The 17,473-nt window shown below is 42.0% G+C and overlaps 1 protein-coding gene across 5 annotated transcripts in view; it reads right to left on the bottom strand.

The window, feature by feature from the left end:
• Nucleotides 1-17,473, bottom strand: part of ctbp2l (C-terminal binding protein 2, like) — a 139,873-nt gene that overhangs the window by 42,844 nt on the left and 79,556 nt on the right. The window contains exon 1 of one of the 5 annotated variants that reach the window (XM_088069661.1): nucleotides 8,962-9,701. The exons of the other annotated variants lie outside the window; for them this stretch is intronic. Within the exon in view, the coding sequence (XP_087925787.1) occupies nucleotides 8,962-8,983 (22 nt within the window). The 5' untranslated portion in view covers nucleotides 8,984-9,701. Of the gene's footprint in view, nucleotides 1-8,961; nucleotides 9,702-17,473 lie in introns of those variants that run through there. 5 annotated transcript variants of the gene reach the window in all.

Below are 17,473 nucleotides of genomic sequence, written 5' to 3'. Positions count from 1 at the left end.
AAGAGTGAAGAGAGCCGAGATGAGCCGAGCTCCCCGGTGGGCCGACCTTCTCACGCGTCCCCAACTGAAGAAGACGTGTCGCGCTGAGAAGGCAGACAATTACGAGCCCCGCTTCATACAATGTTAACAAGAAGGGGAGCATCAATATTCATGCTGCTTCTGAGGCGGCTCAGAAGCGAAGTCAGCGGATGGATGGACCTGAGGAAGAAAACAACTGTTCCCCGCTGAGTACTAGCACCCTGACACTGCGCGGGTCATGATCTCCTCTCTTAGCTGTAGATATGTCAAAGCTGACAAAACAGATCACTGCTGAAGAGACCTAAACAAGGATGGTCCCCCATGGGTGCCTCTGGGCGATTCTTATCTGGTGTTTTGCTGCTAAGATCAGCATCTGGATGCTTAAGTGTGACCTCACTCTGTGGGCGCAGGTGTGTGCATCTCTTAAAGTTATCCCAAAGATTACGATGACGTCAGACTCCGGGGGCGAGATAAGGAGAAGCGTGGATGGAAGCGAAAGGAGAGAAGAGGTGGAGGAGGGCTCATTAGGGACATGGGATTACTGCAGCAGAGGAGGCTGATTAGAGCAGATAAAGTTGAGATTAGGAGATTTAAGATGGAGAAAGTTGTGTGTGGTCGTTGCACAATCACGCTGAAACGCAACAGCGGGAAAACAAACAGGTGGGGAGGAGGGGGGAAAAACAGATGAGACAGAGAAGAGTCAAATTAAAATGTAGAAACAAGCGGGCATAAAAATAGACTAAACACTGCCGGTTAGCATAAAGAGCTCCCGGGAGACGAATCAGAGAAGAGGAGGATGAGCGCACATAAACGACAGGAAAGAGAGAGCTGACAGGAAGTGAGCAGTCCAGCAGCCTCTCAGGGCAGAGGGAAGATGGGAGCCGAGGTGTCGACTCCTCGTGCCTTCTGCCTATTGTCATGGTGATCACTTAACAGGCTTCGGCTGCCAGTTTTAATGCACTTTATTTTTGGCATCTGTGCCGAGAGTTGAGGTCGGAGGCACAGTGCCATCTTCACACTCTCTGTGCAAAAGGGCAGAGGAGATGTTTTTCTCCTGACAGACAGCCCCCCCAACCCCTCCCCATCCCCCCACCAGCATCCAGCTTCCAAGCCTACTTATCACACTCGCTGTTCGAGACGGGTGACATGACGGCGGGAAAAGGTGAGGCGTGGCGGATCGGCTGTCTGTGCCACATCTGCAACTGACAGGATGTTGAATATTAATGGAGGCAGCTGGGCGGTGAAGACTGAGTCCATTACACCAAACTGAGATGAGGGTGTGAAAGCCCGGGCTCGTGGATTTAAGGGCCTGACTTCACCTGAGATAATGCACATTCATACAGGTGCTGAAATAATTGGCTGATTATTCGATCGACAGGATTTTAAACAATACTAAAGATAGATTAATTGTTAGTTATTAATCAAAGAAAAACACAAAATATTATAAGATTCTCAAATATGAGGATTATTTTTCCTATATTTTATATAAACTCTCTTTTGGTTTTGGTAGGGCTGCCCCTTGAAAGTCGGAGACTTGAATCATCAGCTGGAGACCCAGCTTCAGTTGACTGAAGCTGTTTTGAGTCAAGCAGCGTTTTTTTTTTCCGTGCAATGTACCTCTGGGGCCGTTTTGATATATGGATTTGCTTAAGATGACACAATGGAAACCAATCAATTGATTATCTCACTAGTTGGCGATTAATTTAATAGTTGACAACCAACCGATTAATTGACTGATTAATCGTGGCAGCTGTACTAATGAGTTGACATATTGTCCCAGATCCTGCACAAACCTGATGAATGCAAATCCGATATTTACTTCTCTTTAACCTCTAATTTGATCTCCACCAGCTAATTTTTAGCTCTGACTACAATTTAGCGTTGGGCAGATAATACATGGCAGGTTTTTCAGAGTCTGTTTTCTCAAACTCAATCATAACTACACAGTAAAACCAAAACGATCAGATATAGAGGCTATGAACCAGGGCCGCAGAACTGATTGATTTCAGCACAACCTCTTTGACATCAGACAGTTATCTTATTCAAAGGTGATATAAAAAATATTGATCAAGGCATTACAGGTTTGCAGCATGCAAGGCCGTCCTTGACTCACAGAAAAGACTCAGAACACCTGTAACCTTCCCCCCACTTTGTGTAAGTCAGTAGTTACTGCCTCACACAGATTATAGACAGCCGTGGGTGTGCAGGTGAGAGAGGCAGTGGGTGAGGCAGCGGTGGAGAGGAGCGGCTGGCAGGCTGCGTCAAACCCTCCGGCAAAAGTTAGACAGGCTGAACTCCATGAATCATCCACTGGGTTTCTCTCTGTCTCTCTGACCTTTCAGTCTCTTACGCTTTCAATCTCGCTCTCACCGACTCTTCCACCGCTACATTTCACCACATCGTCTGCAGTGCTGTGTTTTCCCAGATCTCTCCTTGTATGATAGCATCTTCTGACAGCTCCTCCTGTCTGCCCGTGTCTAGCTCTGTATCTGTGTTCGCTCACCATGTATCCGCTTCGCCCTCCTTTATCTCTCTTTTTAGGTAAATTTTTACCCCACCTCAGCTATCATTCCTCAGCTGTAATCACTGCCCCTCCTTCCTCTGTCATCCTTTCACCTCAGCTGTCATTCCTTCTCCTGCTTTTCTATCATTTTCTCTCCTTCTCGCTCTGTCTTTCTAGGAGCCAGAGTGTGTGTTCATGTGCGTGTGTGTTTGTGTGTCCTCCTGTGTGACAGATTGATTCTCACTCTGCTGATTTTGATTGAGAGGAGATGATGTATGCGGGCAGGGGAAGCAGGGAGGTGACAGGCAACACTCCCTCTGTGGTAAACTGACAGCGTGTACATCAGACCAGTCTGAACCAGAACCACTGAGTTTGTGAGCTGCGAAATACCACCGTTCTGATAACTGATGCAATCACACCACCTTTCTGTGCGACTTTACTCTCTGTAGTGATACTTAACGGCATATATATAATCATCTATAGTATCACTAAATGTGTTAAAATGTAGCAATTTAATTATGAACTACATAAAACTGTGGGATTTATTAGATTTTGCACATTCACCTCCCTTAACTGAATTGTGGAGAGATATTCTGGTTCACTCATTTCACCCACGATTTACTGGACAAAAATGTCTGCACATCTAATTTCAAACTGGGGCTTAATTTCAGAAGATTTTTTTTGGAATAAATTAAATTACAGTATGTATATGTGCATACAGTACTAAAATACATCAGGATACTGCAGTAAATTTAAATCTCTTATTTCTATGGTAGTCCTCAAGTCCAGGCTGGGACACAGGCAAGAAAAGGCAATGACATATATATGCTACTAATATCCCATTTTAACATCAATACACCTGATAGAAAAAAAAAACTACAACACAAAAACATCAGTATAATACCGACTAGAGCCGCAGCGATTACTCGATTAGTTGTCAAGTATTTAATTAACCAACTAATATGCTAGTCAATTAAATTTTTTGATTCCTTTTTTTAAGAAAAAAGTCTGTTTAAGTTTCTTTTTGATCTGTGACAGTAAAATAATATAATAATAATCTAATAATATCTTTGGGATGAGGACAAAACAAGACATTTGAGGTCATCTTGGGCTTTAAAATTTCATGAAACGTTTCATGAAATTGCTGGTTGCAGCCCTACTAAACTGAAATCAGAATTGCAGCAGTTTATCAACTAACTGGTAAGTTGTCAACTACAAAATTAATCTACTAACTAATTTGACAATCGATTAATAAGTTTAAGTAATTTTTGGAATTAAAGGATTTTTGGAATATTTTCCTTTTCTATGACATATTAACTAACATATTTATTTACATATTTGGTCTGTGGACAAAACAAGACATTTAAGGATGTCACTCTGGGTGTTTTAGTAAACACTGATCAACATTTTTTACTTTTTTCTGACATTTCATACGACACATAGATGAAACGACTAATTGATTAATTGACAGATGATTCGACCGATTAATCAATGATGTAAATGATGTAAATTGCAGTCCTAGTTGAAGTATACATTTAAAAGCAGCTGAAACAGTTACATATAATCTAGAAGCCCTGCCCTGGCTTTTTTTTTTTTTACCTTACTTTTTTACCTTTTTTCATTTGTGGGTGAAATGAGTAAAAGGCTTAAAGAAACTCTTTCCCGACATGGGTTATCATCTTGAAAAGGTAATGATGCAAATGACATTTTTTGCCATAAAGATTAAACAATTTTGTGCCATTTTTACAATTGCGCTAAGAGTTCAAAGCCCCCCCCCCACAAGCACAGACGAGACAGACACCAATAAATATCAAACTGAATCTAATGTAGCGCTTGGAGACAACAGTCACCACCAATGTGACACACTTTCTCTCAGCACTCCTCTTTAACATTTCCTGAAGAGAACATGTGCAGAGATGAAACAGGGTGTTCAGCAGGTCTGCCATGTTCTATGCTCCTGAGCTGCAGAGACCTGGTCTACAAAGACCTAGTCTACAGCAGCCGCTGGCCGTCTGACTGAGCAGCCAGAGATTCAAAGTGACAGAGACAAGAGGGAGACATACTGTATGCTCCCATACGGTGCTTCAAATGTCAACAAATGCACACACTGACGGCGGGGGGGAGATGTTGAGGGGGGTCACGTCAGAACCGCAGGAGGCAGAGTGCTCTTAATTTCACTCCTCCATTAATTAATCCCCCTCATTTCCTTTCCTCTGTGTTCTCGCTTCCTCTGCTTGTTGCTAAACTGTTGCCAGGCTGCGGATGTGTGTGTGTGTATGTGTGTGTCTGATGGTTTGGGAAGAGTGCATTTTCACAGAGGGAGGCAGCTGCTGTCGTGGGTTTACCTGCCAAAGGAATAAATGCATGTAACACACACACACACACACACACACACACACACACACACACACACACACACACACACACACACACACACACCCTGCTGATGTGCTCTGTCAGATCTGGGGCTGCAACTAATTTTCTTCATTAGCGAATAATCTATAAAATCAATTAATTGCACGGGTTATAAAAATGTCAAAAGTGGTGGCAAATCAGCCCTTTGACAAAGCTATGTCATGAGTAACCAGAGCTCAAAGGGAAGCTGGCTTATTTAACCCTTCGAAACCTGGATCGACAGTACTTGTTTGGTGCTGCATTTAAACACCTTTCACAAGTATTTAAACCTTTTAACACTGAGCAAATTGGTTTGATTTTCTTTCCAAAAAATCAGAAAAAAAGCAATGAGCAACTGGGCAAGAAATATCCCTCAAATTACAAGAAATTGCAAAAAAAAAGAGAATGTTTTAAAAAGCTATGGGAAAATCACCATAAAAGTATATTTTTATTTTTTTATTTTTTTTACTTTCACATTGTGTTTTTGTGTATGTATGTGTGTGTGTGTGTGTGTGTGTGTGTGTGTGTGTGTGTGTGTGTGTGTATGTGGGTGTGGAGCGCTAATTTTCAGGTAATTTTCTTGTACTTTTTCCTTTTTTTTTGACAATCTTTGGGTCACTTCTTAAATTGCTCATTACCTTCTTTTTTGAAAGAAATCAAGCCAGTTTGCTCAGTTTCAAAGGGTTAATCTGATCAATAATCCAAAATTTACAACCTAAATAAGCCACATCCTGCTAATCTTTTTGCCTCCTTAACTGCTCAGTAGATTTAAAATAGAAACATACAATAAGTCAGACCTTGAATTAGATTTTGTGATCGCTGTGTACTTGAATTAAAGCACATGATGATTTCTGAAAGGAATCCTCTCTACTTCCTAAAAGCTCAGGAGGATTTATCATGTGGGTTTCAAGATGATGAAAATGGGCCTTGAAATTACATTTTAAAAATTGTTATCCATTACTGCTAGATATCATTTCACCAAATTCTTTTCAAGTCCCTGTGATAAAAGGTGGAAGGCTCAGTTGGCGGTCTAAAAACAGAACATTTTTCTCAATTAGATCACACAACAGTCGTCAAAAATGGGAACTGGGTCACAATGAAAATTATTTTGGAAATCTAGGTCTCCTGTGAAAAGGCTTAAAACCACTTGATGTAGATTAGCAGCATTTGCGAGATTTTTTTGTGCCTGATCTCTCTCAGTCATCAGTATTTTAATCATTTCTGTAGATAAATACTTGTGGAACTCGAACCCGGGCCGGGCTGCAGGCTGCCGTTCCTGAGCCAGCAACACTTAGTCAGAGTCTGGCAGCAGGACCCAGCCGAGTGGCGCAACGGGAGATGAGGCCAGAGTTTCCATTATGTGGGGAAGCAAGCGAGGAGTTTCTTCCTACCGCTGGCCTCTGCTGTTGGTGTTATGTTGCCTCCGTGAGGGGAAGAGGGACTAGAAGGGACACGCAGTGGTGTAGTCAGAAATGGGGGAAAAAAGACGAGAGGAGAGAGTAGGAAACAGCAACAGGAGTCACTTTGGTGGTAATGGGAGACCAGGCGAGCCCTCTGCCATACTATCATCAGCTGCTGCCACCGGTTACCTAGCAACCTCAAGCTGCTGTTTGCAGGTGGCTCCTTCTTGACAACAAGGCTGGGTGGGGGCGGCGGCTGCTTGTGCTGCAGCTGACCGCCAACAGTTAGGGCAATTTACTGTGCCATCGTAAGCAGCGCTGTGCTGAAACGTGACCCACATCCTCTGGTTAACACAGGAGGCCAGTCATGGCTGTGTGCAGGAGGGGGAACATGCCCATGGAGTGGTAACAAGGGTTATAGTATGGGTATGTGGCTTATGCTTTGTGTGGTAGTTCCAGGTTGGCAAAACAGCCGGATACACTAACAAATTCCCCATTTCCACCAAATTAGCGTGTGAATGCAGGTTTTTTAAACACAGATGACCCTGCAAATTATGTCCTTTCCCATTACCAGTAGACAAGAGCTGTGTAGCTCTGCAGCAGACGAATATGCCTTCCTGTGTGCGTGTGTGTGTGTGTGTGAGAGAGAGAGAGACTGTTTTTTTTGGCGTTTCACGTTCAATAGACAGACTGGAAAACAGGTTAGTGAACAGCAGAAAACAGCATGGAAGCCAGTGAAAACTTCACAGTGATTACTTCTTTTACTAATTTGGATCGAAGTTTGAGCTCTGCTTGGACGGAGATGGACCGTATTTAGAAGTGGCTCATCATTGCATCTAGCTGATAAAGGGACAAGAATTAGGGCGTTCACACATGTGCTCTGTTTCCATTAATGCTGATCCTAGAGCCAGAGCTGATATTAATGTAATGTAATTTGACCCCAGTGTCAATGCTGATTGTTGCTTTTCCAATTACATTTTTTTTAAAAAAAAAAAGCCTATCTTAGTGGCATTTGTGGGGTTTTTTTGTGCATTGGGAAAGGGACAAAATTAAATTATTATCCCTTTTTACTTTGAGTTATTTTCTGTATAAAATCGTAAATGAATACCAATTTTTGCAGTTTGAAATAGCAAACGTCGCTGGCAGTTGATTCTATCAGCTGCAGCTAATTAACAATAATTCTCCAAGTAACTCTGCCCAAAGGCCAAACTAAAACTTGGCTGTTGTCTGGCTAATGTGCTCTCTGCAATTTGGCATCTGTGCTTGGCCAAAGATAATTTGTTCTAGAAAGGAAAAAAAAACCTTTGACATCACTCTACATTTGTGAGTAAACTGTGTGATTTTGCAGTTCAGCAAGACCAACAGAGTGGTCTCTGAAAGAACGATCTTGCCGATAGCATCCTGTCAGCTTTAGCTCCCCAGTTAAACTCTCATGCATATATCAATAATTTAAGCCTATCCACTTAATAGCTATGAATTGGGACTATCAGTTTTTGGAGTGGTACAAAAATGTGTGCGAAACTCAAATGGACTGGATGAGATTCTAGACAACATTCACATGCTATTAAATCTCTACTCATGTGCAATCTTGTGTGCAGTAAGTGCTCATGTGGAGGCATACGTTGCAAAAGGCAGAGTGAGATCTGTATGAAAACATGGACACAACAGGAATGCACTTGCATGTGTGGCAACAAATGAATAGGAACCCGCACACAACCTTGGCGGCCTGCCAGGAAGCTTGACTGCGGAGTAACGGAGAAGCTTGGCATAATGCACAGATGTGCCGTTGGGTCAAACAACACTTTGTTTTCCTTGCTGGAGTTTCCTCCCTTTTCGTATGGCGCTCTGCCAGAGCCTGTACTTCTGGTTTACTGAGGCTGAATTACTCATTTACTACTTCCCTCCCTCATACACACACACAACCTGCCATAAACACACACCAACCCTTCATCTGCCTGTGACAGCGCGAGGTCACTGCATGAGTTGTAGTGGTTGAAGAGAGGGGGTAAGGCGGGTGAGGAGGGGGGCGGGTATAAGCACCCTTTGTTGGCAGCCTCCTCCCTGCCCTTCCCTCCCTTCACTTCCCCAAAAGTAGCACACAAAGGCCACTTGTCCTGCACTGCCAGTGCCCCACCCCTGTCACCACCCGGCTGCCCGCCACACCAATCCATCCCCTGCCAAGAAAATGAGCGCACGCCTGTTTTAAATGGTACCCTCTGTGTGCATGGGCGGGCCGGGCCCACACTCCACCACGGGACAAAAGCGGGTGTCAACAGCATCCATGGCACAACCGCACCGGACCTCCCCTCCCCTTTCCTCTCTCTCTCTTTTTTTCCCGCTCTTTTATTCTCCGGCGTTGCCCCGAGCTACAGAACGCGCTCGGAGCTCAACACCGCAGAGGAAGAGAGAAACACGGAGCCAAGTGCAGCAGGACGGGTGGACCTCAAAAAAAAGAAGAAAAAAAAAGAAGACAACATGTTGGACTACTCGCCCACCTTAGCGACCACACAACACACCCACACACACACTCCTCTCATCCACACTCCCCCACCTCTCCCCCCATCCACCTACCTCCCTCCCTCCCACCTCCCACATGCCAGACTTTATTAGACATCCAGAAAAGAAAACAGGAAACATGCTGCTTGCCTGGAAAATGTTGTCTCCACATTCTTCTGCTTAAAAACTACGCATCACAGCGAAAAACACAAGAGGCGAGTGGAAAAAAGCAAAAAATACAAAAAAAAAAAAAGGAAGTGCAAGACCCTGTGTAATAATCCAAGGAGGGTACCCCCCTCCTCTCTATCTCTTCTTCTCCTCCTCCTCCCCCTTCACTCCTTCAACCCCTCCCCCCTCCCCCGGAGTTGCTCCTCTTGGTCTGGCCCTGCTGGTGAGGGGAAGGGGTTTTTTTGCGGAGCGATCTCTCACTAAGCCCCCGGCTGCATCATCTTCACTCCATGCCTTTGAGGGCTGGGAGAAAAGCACCATACACCAGCGGCGTCCTTATGTGCACACACACACACACACACACGCACAGAGCGGCGTGCAGGCTGGTGATCGGATGGTTGGAGAAGGTGGGAGGGAGACGCTTTTGTCCTTTCCTTTTTTTTAATCTCCCAGGAAGAAAAGGCTGCGGTCGGGGGAGCGCGATGGCTGGAAAACTCTCTCTGCCGCTTCCTCTGCTTTCAGCTGCGCAACATCTATTCACTCTCTCTCTTTAGCTCTTTTTCTCCTGCCTTTGTCTTAGCTGATAATAAACCAGGAGGGGCAGAAAAAAAGATCTTGGGGCAAGAAAAAAAAAAAAAAAAAATCTGTCTAAATCAAAAGTGCCAGCTCGAACATGCAGAGCTGAGCTCTCCGGGCTCGCACAATTTACTCCCCGGCTGCGTTCACTTCATAGGATCCGCACACATAACACACTCGAGCACAATCCCTCCTCCCTTTTTTCCCTCCTCCTCCTCCTTCTTCTTCTCCCCTTTTTTTTATGTTTTATTTCAGATCTGGACTCCACAGTGTTTTAAGAACGCCTGCCCCCTTTTTCCCCCCTCTCTCCTCTGACACACACACACACACACACACACACACACACACACACACACACACACTTGCTTTGCTCCCAGCCTCACCTCCCTCAACCTGACAATTATTTGGTTTCCTCCTCTGCTTTTCCACTTTCATCTCAACCTCAACACCCCCCAAACACACTCACACACACACTCAGAGAAAACACAACCTCACCCCACCCCGGCATTTTGCGGGTTACCGGGAAGAGATTGGAATTATGACACACTCCCCACCCTCGCTCTCAATATGTAACACACACATACACACACACTTTAAACCAGAGGAACAATGCAACATTCAAGCCACTCCAGCAATAACATTACAGCTGTGGAGTTGGCTGTTTTTTGCACCATCAGGGAAGTCATCAGAGCCGAGTGTGTTAAGTTCACAGTTTGGTCCCTGGAGGTAGAAAGAGGGAGGGAAGGGGAGCAAATCTGACAGATTGCTCAGCTGAATGACTGCGAGGACGAGCGTCTGAAAACACCCTGTTTAGAATAACAATGTAACAGGAGCCTCCCTGCAATTCTGCGGCGCGGCCAGAGCACGGCGACGCACATAAATACACACACACACCTCACCGGCTGCGTGACAGGCGCGACCAATAGACAAAGAGCCCGGCACGGTCACACGCCAGAAGCGATTATCACTGACAGTAAAGTGGAAAGGTGGAACGGCCCCGTGTGAAGCCACTTTTTCTTTTTGTGTGTGCAGAATGACTGTGTGAATTAGGTGTGTTTTTATGTGTGTGTTGAGGTAACTATAAGGGCTGTTGTTTTTCAGTGGCAAGAGCCCAACGAGCAGAGACACGGCGTGTCAGCCCGAGCCACCGTCTGTAGCAATGACACATCTGAGGGAGTGTGACCATCAAAGGCAGCAGCCCCCACTTCCTGCCAGCCGTCCAGACACACACACACACACACACACACACACACACACACACACTCTTGATGGAGTGTGGGGATACGGCTGCCCCTCTGATCTTTCTCTCTTCAATAACATTAGAGGATGTGCAGGAGGAGGGGGCCGCTGACTGACAGCAATATGTTAATACGGAACGTGGCAGATCACAGCTTCTCAAAAGACAGAGCCATTCTGCCAGGTTGGGGATATTTTAAGAAGAAGAAGAAGAATAAGGGAGGCGTATAAAGAAGAACACCTTCTGTGAATGGCCACTGATTAGTGCCAACTCCACAGGTCATAAGGTCAAATATCATTGAGCTCCAACGTAAGCAGTTAAAGATTATATCTGACATCTGCTGACCCGTTCACAGGTGTTGTTGAGCTTCGGTCTCTCCAGGATTTTTTATGATTCCTTGGACTAGATTGGCTGTCATTAAAAAATTTTTTCAATAGAAATGTTTACATCTGTAACCATTTTATTAAATCTACACTTATAAAAATTATGCACCATGTTTAAGAATGAGTAAAAATGAAGAAACTTGTAGCTGCAAAAACTAAAACTAGCTCTACCAGAAGTCAAACACATTTCTGTAAGTTACTTTTAAAGGCAAATCTTGTCTATTGAGTAACCTCCAAAAAACAAATGATGATGATGATTTTGATTTTCGTTTGGTTAGTCAGAGCCCCAGACTCTGAGAGCGCAGAGCGCACTCTGGGCATAGAGGGAGTAGCAGAACGCTAGGTGCCTGAAAGTGAAACTGAAACGTTTATTAATTTGTATAGAAATATTAAGCTCTATTTCTTACAACAATGGCACTATTATTTTAGTGCTGTAATTGTTTTTCGAACGTACTTTAGATGAGACCAGCTGCATTTCCATAGAAACTGGGCACCTTAATTCTGCAGGAAAAATGTTTACACCTTTTTTTCTTTTTAGTTATCACAACCTGTTTTTGGCACTGTACAGCATGTGTAAGCCAAGCCCTACGACTCGAAAAGTCAACTGTTTCCACACGAACAGCAATAAAGCTTCACTAAATGTTTACACAGAAGAGAGCTGTCTCGTCCTCTCAGTATGTGAGACACAGAGAACAATGCAGAACAATGAGAGACATATATATATATATATATATATATATATATATATATATATATATATATATATATATATATATATATATATATATATATATATATATATATATATATATATACACATATATAAATAAAACTAAATTTTATACATCCGAGACAGGAGAATCCCTGAATAATTCTTTTGGAAAGTTTTAAAGGAAAAGAGTATACATTTTGTAAAAACCGCTGTATTGATTATTCCATTAAGCATGAAATAACCAAATGCACTATTAAGTTTATGCCAGAGATGAATACGTTTATGACACAATGGTGAACTATTCTGTATTTTTTCCTTAGAACAGTAAATTAAAAGTGAAAGCAACATTTCAAGTATTGAAAATAAAAATACTGCTGCATTGTACTTATTATTTTGCTATGCTTATCCTTTATAAGTCAGCACAATGAAGGAAACGTTCTGAAATGCTTTTTCTGGGGGACGACTGCCAGACCTTCCACTTTGGTTTCGAAATCCTCCTACTTTTGAGGTCTCGAGGTTATTAAGTGTGACCACGAACAACTGTTTGAATTTCTGTTCATTCTGGTGAATGTTTGTAAGTTTGTAAATTTCTAGAGACTCCCCAAAGATCTGCTGGTGATCTCTCCAGCAGGTGCCGTGGCTGACAATCAAGAGTCTGATGAGCCCAGAAAGATTTGGGTCTCAGTGGAAAAGGTAGCTGGACGGAGAGGACATGCAGCCACAGGCCTGGCGCAAACATACAACTATATGCTCCCGACTCCAGCAGTTGACATGCATGTCGTTACATGTTTGGAGGGGGCGAGTAATCACTAATGAGAACAGATTGGCACAGCAGGTCCCCCCCACACACAAACACACACTTCCTCTTTCAGATGTAGAGCAGCCAGACTTGGGTCTAAACCAGCACTGAAGGCTACATCTGTTCACCCCTCAGCCTCTGTCATCATAAAGCAAAGCCACAACCACACCTTGCAGTGTACAAGCATTTGTGCCTGCAGTTATTACTGCACAACCTGAGTTCCAATCCTGATCCCAAAAAAAAGTTTAATTAAACAGATTTTCAATGCAGCTATGACATGAAATTAGGACTGGACATTAGTATTGAACATAGGGTGAAGGGTTTTGGACTAAATGCAGCAGACCACGAGAGGATCTCCACCAATGCCATATGCTGAGCGGCCAGTCAGACCAGAGGAGAGAAATGCAGCAATCAAAGAGAGGGAGGAGAGCTAGCATCAGGGCAAGGCTGACCTGACATGGACCGAGAGCTGTTCCTCTACCAAGCCTTCTTCTGGCTAATGTGCAGTCGCAGGAGAATGAAGTGGATGAGATGCAATTGAGGCTTACTCAGCAACAGAAAATCAGAGACTGCTCTGCACACGTCTTCACAGAGACATGGTTAAACCCTAACATCGAGATATTGCACTGGATGGATGGACCTTGTTAAGAGCCGACAGGATGCAAATTCAAAAAATGCAGGCTGGTGGTTTTAATCAACTCATCTTTCAACCCTAAAGATGTAGCAGAATCAAGGTCACATTTTAATTCTATTTTTTTAAACATAGTTTAAAATTGACTAATAAATCCTCCTTCTACCTTCTTCTTCTAACTCAATAAACTAAACTGATAAAGGAATCTTAAAATTCCAATCCATAATAAAAGTTGTGCTCAATAAGATGGTAGTACATAGCACATATTTAATATGTGTTTAATACTTGGAGAAGCCTTTGTTTACAGCTTCAAAATGCTTCCTGCATAAAAAACTTTCACTACAAAGACAGTCTTAAAATCTTGAAGACTGCATGTGAATGCTGAGAGAAAAAAAAATCACTTTTAAAACTGAAACAACTTGTGTCCTCAGTTCCCAGATGCAACTGGAGGGTTGTTAAAAGGAAAGGTGATGTAACATGGTGGTAAACATATTCCTTTTCTAAATTTTTATGGGAAGTGTTGCAGGCAACAAATTCAAAATAAGTGTAAAAAACCCCAAAGTTAATCACTTTGATGAACGTGAAATATTTTGTCTTTGTACTTTGTTCAATTGAATTTGGGTGGTAAGGGGTTTGCAAATCATTGCATTTGGTTTTATTTACTTCTTATACAGTGGCACAACTTTTTTGGAATCAGGGTTGTTCAATCTGAAATAAAACTAATAAAAACTCAAAACTAGTTATTGTTTGTTGCATTGTTTTTCTCCCTATAAATATGTGGATTTGTTTATTTGTATTTTTTAAAAAAAAAGGGAAAACACTTTTTTTTTAAAAAAGAAATCCATAAAAATCAGATTACTGAAGTTGAATTTTCTATGCAATTTTACTATTTCTTGTTTGTTTACCTCTTGGAGTTTATTTTAAATTTGAGTGAATTAATGTTTTTTGTTTTGTTTTCTTGTGCATTTTTGTACTGACTGGGTAAAAATCTGTTAAAGCCAACCTGCTTCCTTTGAAGAAATCTGGGTATTTTTTTTTATATCACAGTGCTTTTTTCCCTTAGATGCATTTTTTATTCACCGTCTAATAACACATTCTTCAAACTTTAACAAGTGTTAAAGAATTCAGAGTTCAGAGTCTACACTCCTGTCTCCCTCCTGCATGGCTTCTTAATGCCCTGACCTTTAGCACAGTGAGACATCAAGAGTAACGGTCACGCTCTGAAAGACCCGACAAATGGCCCGAGCCTCCTTACAGTCCGTGTGGATTTACCGTTGAGAGGGAGCCCTCTTCTTTGACCAGCCTAATTATACTGTAAGCGCCCTTTTCCTGTAAGCACTGGAACTTGGCTGCTGAGAGGACGCTGGATGTCGAGGCCTGTTAAATCCCCCTAAAGCACTTAAAGGGATTTTAAGAAAGCGAATGGTAGAAAGAGCCAAGCAGCCGCTTGGAGATGAGGTTTCAGCTGACCACGTTATGACCAGAGGTTCACAGGTCCATTTCAGATGCTGGACTTGGGTCAGCAGGGGGCTCAGCTCTGAAGCAGTTATACCTTTGAGAATATCTCCTGCCAGCTTTTTATAGTTTGCTTCATTTAAATGTTTTTCCATTCTTGACTCTATGTTGTGTATAACCACTATTGGGACTTTTTGTAGTTTTAACTTAATTTGAGTATGTGCTGTCTTCTTTGATAAACTTTATCTATATCCTGAGGTAAATTCGTATGCAGCAGTTGCAATAAAAACTAAGAGTGAAATATAAATGTCTAGCATTACATTAACAGTAATATATAAATAAAAAATGCCAAAATGAGGTTAGCAGTATGGATTAGGGGTGGGGGGAGAATCCATAAGCATAGTATTGCAATAATCTCTGTGCCATTATATCGGTACACATGCGCAAAGTGAACATTTTATATTATATCAATTATTGAACCTGGAAATTAAAAGATTAACATTTAGTAGCCTACTAAAATAATAAAATCAACTGCATTTTCAGTCAACGTAATTTTGCTGCAATGAAAATGACTTCAGAGAGAGGAACTGACGTAAAACTTATCTTATAAAACAGATGTAGACAAAGTTTTACTTTAGGGAAATAATTTGCAGTTGTTAAAGGTTGTATATTGCAATATATGTTATCACACCAAAAAAAATGTTAAAAATAGCAATAGTATCGTATCGTGACTAAAGTATCATTATAATAATATGTGGCTTTTGTGGAGAGATGAGCCCAACAAAAGATTTTCCATTCACCACCATGGTATTGTGGTAAATGCAAAATTTTCATAGATCTCAAAGCTTGTGCAAATAAATCTGTTTGCACTGCTGTATCCAGTAGAACTAGATGTAAGTGAGAAAACTGCAATTCTTGTGGACCAACTCTATAATTTAGACTTAGGGTGTAAGATTTTAGTGGCATCTAGCAGTGAGGTTGCAGAGTTCAAACTTATTGTCAAATTTAAGGTGATTATACACCAAAGAAAACATACTTATTATATCACAAACGATTACTGCAAATATATCTCCCTAAATCCTTTACGCTGGACTTCTGAAACAAATATTCTTATTCTTACTGGTATATTGATTTAAACTAAATAAAACGCACTCTTAAGTTGTTCTCAAACCTGTGTTGGTTAGTTCAGTTTACTTGGTAAGATTTGTACGGGCAGATCTCAACACAGCCATTTCACTCCACATGACCGCACCAAGACCCTTTCAAGGAAGTGGTCACGGTGCGGTCATACAGAAATTCTGGAGCAGTTTGTTTGTGGTTCAAATATGATCTGACCTCGATCTCACACGACTACAACTGTTGATATTTGGACAGATGTGACCGGAGTGGAGTTCTCACTTGACTTTTAGTGATGCATTTTAATGTGTTTGACTTAATTTTCGTGCAAAAAAAATCAATGGAGGAAAAATGTAACAAGTTGACAAACTCATCTACTGATTCTGACCAGAGCAAATTAACTGTATAGTTTTGCAAATATCCTTAAATGGTACTTGGCAACTTTATCTTTTTACTCACTCCACACCTCATGCACAGTGAATACATAATGTTATATCATCTTAGCCAAAGGTCACACCGTATTTGTTCACACTTGTTTTAAGAGCTTAAACCTCTGAGGACACAAGCTGTGAATGCATCCAGCCAAAACATCAGGGGAGTCGCTCCTCTTAAAATTAATACACAACGAATGTGTAACACCAGCGTGTCTACAGGTATCAGACACTTAAATGTAATATTTTTGAGAGCTTTTCTAGATATTTTAACCATATTTAAGACATAAAGAAAGACATTTAAGTCCTTACTTAAGCATAAGTATAGAAGTTAGGCGGAGATAGGTTTTATATAGGAATATGGTTCTTAGAGTGACTTTATTTACATTTTGCCAGGTATAGTAAAAGTATAAAGTAAAAAATACAGTATGAGGTTCAGAGGCAGGTTTAAATTTGTTTGTTTTGGTTTAGATTTGTAAATGTGAACATCTTAAGCAAAAGAGCTTGACTCATTTTGACAAGAATAAAGTTAAAAGATGGATAAATTAAATTAGATGAAATGTTTGTAGCAAATAAGACCTCATAAATTCAAATATAAGACTCTTATATGACTTGAATTTAAGACTTTTTAAGGACCTGTAGGCATCCTGGGCACAGATTCAAACTGATAACAGGTGCAGCTTTTTGCTTCCTTAAAACATCAAAATCCTTTGGGATTTTCTTTGTCCTTTATGTTTGGTGACACTTGTTTTGGCTCTAGGAGCAAAACGGCTGATCTTCAATGGACCGAGCATTTCGTGTGAGAGGGTGACGTATAAGCAGTAGTAGTAGGAGAAGTGTAGTTTTTGGTGACGCAAGTCTCATTTCCCCACGGTGAATATTTATTTAGGAGGCCCAGGTTTATCCACTGAGAGGCACCTGCCGTGGCTGCAGCAGCCAGGGTAAATAACCCCCCTAGGCATGTATGCAGACACACACACACACACACACACACACACACACACACCAAGAGCCACCACCCCCTCAGATAACAATCCTGAGTCAACACTGCCACTCTGCTTTTGTTTTCTCTGCCTCCCCTCCTCTCTTCCCCACCCACGTTCCAATCCCTGCAGAACTGCAAGGACCAGGGCTGAAAAGATGCAGGGATGAGG

Source organism: Plectropomus leopardus, chromosome 19 (assembly GCF_026936395.1).
Source record: "Plectropomus leopardus strain MGB_pleo_1.0 chromosome 19, ASM2693639v1, whole genome shotgun sequence".
In the NCBI taxonomy this organism is placed as follows: domain Eukaryota; kingdom Metazoa; phylum Chordata; class Actinopteri; order Perciformes; family Serranidae; genus Plectropomus; species Plectropomus leopardus.
Note: the sequence above shows the minus strand (reverse complement) of the source record. Positions and strands in the feature narration are given on the sequence as shown.